We start from the raw sequence: 8,491 nt of genomic DNA on the forward strand, positions 1-8,491 counted from the left end.
GGTTGTGTGCTGTCATACAGAGACGGAGAATTCTCCTGTTGGAGGGCATATAAAAATACATATATTTTCTGCGGCTTCTGTCTTTTCTATGAAGATTTTCTAGAAAGAGACATCGCCAGATAAAACACGCTCACGCACACAACAAGAGTGTGACCACATGCTGATAAAGTGAAGAAACTTTAAGATGTCTTGACGTCACAATAATGAGTCTTCGTGCAGGCCTGTGCGTCAAATATTTACACAATAGAATATGTGAACAGACATCCAACACCTTGTGTAAAGTGCATCTGGCTCAATACACTGTTCCTTTGGGATGAGCATTGCAACACAACGTCACCAGTTCTTTAATAAAAACCAACATCGAAGGTGTCGAAGATGTACGGGGCTTCAGGTGAAGTAATAAATTTGAAGAGTATCCGTGGTCAGAGACGGACACATCCTCCCATTGGGTTTCCTAATAGACACATGATTGTGGTCATCCTCATTCTCGGAGTTCCTCGCTGCATTGCTGACGCCCACTGACGTATCTGTGTATGTAGATGTGACTGTGAACATATTTTCACACGGAGGACAAAAAACTTCAACCACACGGCCCCACAAGTCTTGTTTTTGAAGGTCAGTCTTCATGATAATAATAAAAATAATAATAATAATAGGCAGAGGAGACAAGCAATCAAACAAACAGATAAGCAGTAATTAATCAAATGGAAAATCATAGACAAAACTTATTATTATTGATGACAAAACACCACTGGCCGAGGTGGCTTAAAGAGAGAGCATATAAAAAAGATCAAATGGGCACACTTTTATTAAAAATTATGTTTCAATTAAAAGCGAGTCTATAAAATTAGGATTGTAAAAGAGATTTAAAAGAAGCCGCTAATTCTGCAAGCCTTATCTCGTTGGGCAGGTCATTCCAAAGTCGAGGGGCCCTGGTGGAGAATGCATGGTCACCCTGAGATTTATTTTTGAGTTGTGTTGAGGATGAATGTAAAGTATGGCAGCCATTAAAGATGTTGCTTTGAGGAGCCACTCATTAGGGATACTGGTTTCTCTGGGGCAGTGCTGGGGGCAACAGAAAACTTGGATTGATCCTCAATACTGCTGACAAAGGCTCTGAGAGTGCAAAAGTGACCGATCTTAATTTTGCCCCGGACAAGGGGCTAAAAAAAAAATGTGCATCGTAAATATTAAACGGTGGTATAACAATAACTTTATCATAAAATTTTGCACACTTTTTTTTTCTTCTTGTGATTAAGTTGGCATCACCCACCATTCTTTACTTTTAATCCACACAAAAAGATGATCAAACAACGAGTCCTGTTGCTGACAAGTGACTTCTATGAGAAACATTGTCCACTTTAAGGGTGAGTGCAATAAATATACTGTAGAACTATCTCTCCCTACCTGTCTACTGGATCACTGGCTGAGCGCAAATCAACCGACACACGGGAAGATCATGCAAAGTCCACACAGGAAGGACTCTCACTGTGAGGTGGGAGCGAATGAAATAAATACAATATATTTTAGGACACATTAAACACAAACCAAGTTGCATGAAGAAAAATCCTGAAACTTTTCTTTCTCTGTGAGTCTGTGAGAGCTGAGAGCAGTATGTTTGTGTAAAAAAAAAATATTTGACAGGAACACATGGACCAGAGGAGAGGATTTGTCCTCATGCCTTTTCCATCAAATTGCTCCCTTTCATTGTTTGACATGCAAGTCATAATCTTTGTGAATGTGTGAGACACCGGTTTCTCCTCATTTTCTGTTGGGGAAAAAAAAAAGAGAAAAGAAAAGCAACATGGACCTCACGTTCACCCAACACGTTCAACAGTAGAGGTATTACGCCCTCTACTGGTGCGTCTTTAAAACTGCTTGTCCTTGGCAAGTCCGGGTGCATGTCTCTGTTTACTTAAGTTACAACAAACACTGACATATCCAAGATTTCAACCCTGTGTCTTCCGGGAATTATTCAATACTTTATCGTAGCTGGACGGACAAATCTGTCATCAAAAGTGAATATGTGAAGAAGAAGTAGAAGAAAATAACAGAACAAACAAGAAAACATCTGCTGTTTCCACACACAAAAAAAAAAAAGACAGTCATCTTCCTTTGATGAAGAAGCATAGAGATCAGTTCTGTGTCCAAGGAAATGTTCCCTCTATTGATTGTTAAGGTTCAATTCCCTCCAGTTCCACCTTGTTTTGGTGCTCCAGTCTGTTTTAATACTCGGCGGCGTGACGTCCCCAGAGCCTCAGAGTCTCAATGCTGCTCGACTTTTTGTGTGTCGTTCCTTTGATATAGTGTTATTATCTTCTTCTTGTGAAAGTCAATCCACATATCCCTCTCCAGCAAGAAATCGTGGTGGGGGTGGAAATACACTTTGGTCTTCATGTCCCTCTGGACGTAGTAGTTGGAGTATTTCTGAAAGTCATGCGTCATGAATCCGTACGCATCCACCTGAAGATGACAGAGAAAGAGAAATAAGACAGATTCTTTAATTTCAGCTTGTATTCATACTAAAAAAAAAAAAAAAAGTGATGTCCCACATGTTACATGTCACCTAAGATTAACACTCAATTAGTGACCTTACTAGTGGAGTTATCTGTCAATATTACTTAATATTATGGTTTTAAAAAAGATTTATTCATTCTGCATTTTATGGCTTTCTGAATCACTTTGCAATAATGTTTGTCTTTTTCATAATCCTTATCACTTACTGCAAATTGCCTTGTGTCCAAATGATGCTATAGAAATAAAGTAACTACTTCATGGTTGACATATGAGGTTGTGTCACATGACGTTTTTCAGATGTTGCTTAAATATATCTTTAAAAAGGTTTTAAGGTCGGGGTAGAGCCAAGACCAAGAGCCCTGTTATCTGCAAAAAAAAACATATCCAAACCACAAACTTTTACCACCGTCTACTAAAGTTCTTGTATTTATCCAAAGCTATATCACAAGAACAGTGCAGTATAATCAGACATTTATTAGTTAAGTAAACTGGAGATGCTAGATAATTCTTATCTCATTTTATTATGCAGGTGGTAATTGTAGAGGTAGAAGCAGGTGTATGATAGTGTTAGTACTACTAATAGAGGTAATAAATATAAAAGCTTCCATTGCTTTCATTAGGCCGGTATTAGTTTCGTGCACACGTTTGTATTGTTTTAGTGTTTCTGAGCTCTCATTGTGGAAGGAAGATGTTCAATCCTCTGGATTTCAGTGTTTCTTATTTATGAACGAATGACGAGACAAAAGCGTCAACAAACAGTTGACATCAACTAAAATAAACATCCTGCAGGCGGGTTATGTATTTACCAGCTAATATTAATGTTTTACCGTGCAACATTCGATATGTTTCCTCCCAGACGATTGAGTTAGTTCAACAATAATCACCTTCAGTCGACAGGAGTTTAGTGAAATAGCGCTAAAAGTAATATGGACCAAGTTCATGGAAACCCCACAATTTGTTTCTTTGTTACAAATGATATATTAGTTCTCAATCGGTGTTTTAAAAAAAGTAGTAATAATAATTATAAAGCAATGTTGACTTGCTGTGTCACAGGTGTGCAAAGCCAGGAAGATGGTGAACGCTCCATTGGTGGGTCGGATCGAGGACCAGCGTGTGGTATTTAGCTTCCGCGACTTCAGAAACCTGGAGGCAAAGAAAACCAAAGATTCCAATGATTCGAACATGAAATCCGCTGAGAGATTTTAGGCATGAAGACAAAGTCTTGACCACTGGTTTAATGTCATCAGAACTCAGAGGAAAGCCAATTAAAGTAACTCTGGAGGTCTTGTGGTATTTAGAGATTCATTTTTTTGCCACAGGTTTAATGTTCAATGATTCAATATGCCCATTTATAATAAATGTGCTTATCAGCCATCTGAAGTACATTAAAATATAGCAATCATCTTGTTATTTCTAATATATTCTGATAAAATAACAATTTGTTATTATGGGGTAAGGTTGTTTTTTTCCCCACTTAATTTGTGCATTTTATCATAATCTTATAATACGTCATGGTACTTATGGAGGATTACTGGGGAGGGAGGACGTCCACTGCTGGGCTGTGTCTTGGAATGAGAGTTCTGCATAAACCGCACAATCGTGCAAATCTCAGGTGACATCATGTGGAGGAGGCGGCGCTCACCTGTTCCTGATGTAGCGCAGGAAGTCCTGATGCAGAACGTAGAAGCGGCTGTCGTTGTACTGCCCCGAGTAGTAAAGCCTCGGGCTGACGGGTTCACACACAAATGAGTTTAGCTCTTATTTTCATATGTGGCGTGAAAAGTGAAGAAATGCATGGAATGATGGATGGAAACGTAAACAGTCCATACTCACGTCCTGTTCTTGTAGGGGCCCGCGGCAACCCTCTTTCCCTTGAGAAGACCCTCGAGCCACTGGAAATCCTTCAACTCCTCCGGTATCATCACATACTTTATGCCCTGCAAACGTCACGAGAGAACAATCTCACGTCACGTACTCTGAGCGTGGGGAAGACAGACGGTATGACAGCGTCGTCTTTAACGTTGGAGTACCTCATCATGAGGGGCGGATCTGTATCCGTACTTCTTGAGCTTATAAGGTGACATGATGATTGAGTGTGCCGAGTGAACGTACACTGATGTCCTGGTGCCGACGTCTTCCTCATAACCCTCTGTGATTGCTCCGTTCATCCTGACAAAGAAACGCAGAATTGAAAGGGGCTGTTCAGGTGTTGAGTGGCGGCTGACTTGTTGTTTGCAGCTCCAGCAATATTACCGAAAGGTCCTGATTGTGTTCCTGGAGTTTCCGTGGCGGGAATTAAACATTTACCTGCACAATGAAGGCTCCGAGGACACATTTATGGCTGAATTACATCATTCTATTTATGACTTCTTTTTTTTTAGCTCTGTTTCAGTTGAATACAATACAATACAATACAATACAATACAATACAATACAATAGGGATGTAAATGGGACGCTGTGGCCTGAAGTGAGCAGAATCAGTAGTGGTCATAATAGTATAGTAGTAATAGAACAACAACAACAACAACAACAACAATAATAATAATGATGATAATAATAATAATAATAAAATATTATTATTTTATTATTCTTTTTTGTATTCTTACTCCTATTATTATTATTATTATTATTATTATTATTATTATTATTATTATTATTATTATTATTATTATTATTATTATTATTATTATATTATATAATTGATATGATTGTTGTTGGACATCAGACAGTATGACTTCGCCTTTGAATGACTGTTGATTTGTAACAAATACTAAATTGTATTTTCTTTTTTTTTTCTTACCTAAAAACGTAATCATGGGCGTCGATCTCTGCGCCCACTTTGGAGCCGTTGAGGATCCCTCCAGTTCCCACCACTGCACAGCGCACGCAGCCGTCACCGCCTGGTTTGGGACGCACCAGCGGCTCTGACGTCTCCGGGATCAGTTTGGCTGCAGTCATCACCTCTGCAACAAAAATTAATATGATTAACGAAGCGTCTCAGTCTTTTTGTAGATCCAGCTGAAGGATATATGATCAAGTACAGGTGGGCCTGGTACTGCAGGGCAAAACACATTCCCCTTTTCCCCTTTTTCCCTTTTAAATGTGTTTCGTTTGATTTGATTTTCCAGTTCAGTTCTTTCTTTGCTGATGGATTTCTCCACCTTTATTTGAGAAACTGTCCATGTTCGATGACTATAATTGTTCGACCATATGCACTTTGGCACAATGTGCTCTTGTGTTTGAAGAAGGTAAAAACCCAATAATCAAAGTTAAAAATTAAAAAAAGAAACAGATTCAGGAACAGCTGCGATGCTCCACACAGAATAGAAAACAGAATGGATTATGTTATGTACACAAATATGTTCTAGCTCGTCTAGAAATGGGCAAGAATTTCATCAGTGTGATGCTTCATAAGGCAAATATCCAGAGGAAAAGGCAAGTTTTCCATTATTGCATCGAGTGATTTATGCATTTATGTCACTCAATCGCCCAGAGTTTTATGAAAGACAAAATCATCCACCGACCATCATATTTGTGCCCCATGAATCCAAATGGGCTGTTGAAATGTGAGAGCCGGTTCCACTCGCTCATGTTGATGTTGTCTTTGTGCAGAAACAAACGTATGTTTGGCAGAAAAGCCTTTCTGAACGTCCCGTCCCTTGAGTTTCGCACAGACTTTTTGCACTTCTGTGAAGGAGAAAACAAAGCGTGAATCTAAATGAATAGAAAACTATTCATTTGGTCATATTGGTCTTAACAAAAGCCTACAGAGGAAGAGCAAACAATCTCATGTTGGAGAAACTATAAATGCATACATTCACAGAAATAATTTCCCTTATTTCAAAAGAAATGTTTTGAAGGTTTGCTAAAAAGAAGCCATGCATCCAGGAAAGGTGAGATATGTTTGATCTGTGCTTACTGTTGTCCAGGGTGGAGCGTCCTCATTGTAAACGTCATCAAAGTACCACTGAGGAATCTTCTGGAAGGACTTCACGATGAAGACGGGAATGGGAGTCTCTGGTTTCACTGTTTCTTCTACTGTTAAATTTGCCTTTTCTGTTTTATGCGTTGGGAACGCAGCAGCTGGTGGAGCTTCAGGCTTTCCCTTTTCTGAAGTAGTGGAGTTAGTTTGAATTAATCTGTTTCCACCTCTGTGTTTCCTCGGGAAAGACATCCAGCTAACAATGCAAGAAATGGTAGAATTCATCAAAAGTGTAAATTACAATTCTTTGCAAGACAGAAGTTAACGCTCCACATGGCAGTCACAAGTTCACAATGATATAAAAGCAACCACTTACCGGACGTCTACTTTTACCAAATGATCCCATGAAAGAAACATGAGCACCGTGCTGGTTAGTATCACTGCTAACAGACAGTTGAAGCACTGGACACGGACACCCATACCTCATATGAGGAAGATGTGTGGCTCAATTAAACACCGGTAAGCATCTGTTCGCAGGTGGGAAGGCATCAGGGGTATGCCCCATGAGGGAGTGGCTACTGCACACTCCTAAAGTAAAGTGTGAAAGGTCACATGAATTTAAATGGGATCTCCATGTGTGTGTTTGTTTTTTTTATTTTTTTAAGTAGCGTAAACCAGAATCAGCCTTTATGTTGACTTCTGCAGAAGACCTATAAGGAATATTTAGCACGTGAGAAGAGATCCAGGCAAGTTTCATTTATCTATGGACGTAACTACAAAAAGTGTGAATGTGAAAGTTAATATTAGAACCAAGTTAATGTACTGTCATTTAAATAACATCAGTGGTGTGGCGATCATACCATACCAGTTAATAATAATAATATCTCCAATATCACTGTGGACCCTGGAGCCATTAAATACAGTTTGCGTTGTGATGGAGTGGTGACATATTCGGCCAGCTCACTACAAATCCAAGCAAAGTGAAATGGTTCTCAAGAGGGATGAGTGCAGTTTAACAGATACACAAATGGCCATTAGGAATCAATGGTCATGGTACAAAATGACAAAGTGCATACTTGACTCTTCTGCCACTCCCAAATGGCTCAAGCCGAACCGTGAAGTCAAAAACATGCTTTGGAAGCAAAGCTTGTCCTGCTTTGTTTTTACAGGATGGAAACCTCATCTACACTCTGTATACGGACCAAACGTGGGTCGACGTTCTCTTGCAGGTGAACAATGGGGCAATTAATTTACTGTGGGAAATGCTGGAAGGCTATGAAGAGCCACTTGTCAAGACATTGTGGTTTGTTGTCGCCACACAGAAGAGCAATGTTTTTAAACTGATAGGACAGAATGGTTCCTTTTTCAGCCCTGGCCAATCAAAGAGCCTGATTCTCTTCTTCCTTGTGCTTTTTAAATTTGTTGTCCATGATTGTTTGGTGCAAGAGTGCCCCAAACCAGCCACTGTTGGTCTGATCCACTTTCAGAAGTCACCAGTCTATCCTGGTCGAAAAAGTGGTCACTCCACGTAGGTACACTTACTCTCGACATGAAGACCAAACATGCCTTCTATTTTTGGTGGAAGTTGCTATTTTTAAAATAGCTCGGGGCTTTTGCTTCATTTTTATAGCTTTTATAGCAGCAGATGTACACGAAGTGTCCACAGTATTGAACAAAGGAGTGGATCATTCACCAACCCCAGTTTGACATGGCTCACCTCTGCCTTCCATTTACCACTCCGGTCACTGCTGGATGTTCAAAGAATAGCCATAAACCACTTCTTCCTGCCATAAACAATCCTTTATTGTGCCCTTCATAAGAATTTTATACCAAATCTCAGGACACATTATATACAGGAATCAGACTGAGAGCATTTATAAAGTTCAAGAGAGTTTTATGACATTATTCTTGCAAGATGAGCAAATGTCAAAGTACAACCTTTTAGCGGGTGTCCAGGAGTTTGTGTAACAATGAGGCATGAGAGAACTAAATTGTTTATTGAGAAAGACCCAGTAGAAGATGTTCAAAATTGGCACAGAGGTTACAAAAGT

At 39.5% G+C, this 8,491-nt stretch overlaps 1 protein-coding gene across 1 annotated transcript; it reads right to left on the reverse strand.

Annotated features, from left to right (window-relative positions):
• Window positions 1-481: 481 nt before the first annotated feature.
• On the reverse strand, window positions 482-7,991 carry LOC308145583 (alpha-N-acetylgalactosaminide alpha-2,6-sialyltransferase 1-like; the record flags this gene model as incomplete). The annotated part of the gene is made up of 10 exons (XM_080517048.1): window positions 482-545; window positions 2,342-2,463; window positions 3,561-3,660; window positions 4,160-4,243; window positions 4,351-4,454; window positions 4,548-4,686; window positions 5,319-5,481; window positions 6,043-6,205; window positions 6,438-6,506; window positions 7,983-7,991. The coding sequence occupies 10 exons, from the start codon at window positions 7,989-7,991 to the stop codon at window positions 482-484; spliced, it is 1,017 nt and encodes a 338-aa protein (XP_080373174.1).
• Between the last annotated feature and the right edge of the window lie 500 nt (window positions 7,992-8,491).

The sequence above is a fragment of the Blennius ocellaris genome (assembly GCF_963422515.1).
Source record: "Blennius ocellaris genome assembly, chromosome: 21".
In the NCBI taxonomy this organism is placed as follows: domain Eukaryota; kingdom Metazoa; phylum Chordata; class Actinopteri; order Blenniiformes; family Blenniidae; genus Blennius; species Blennius ocellaris.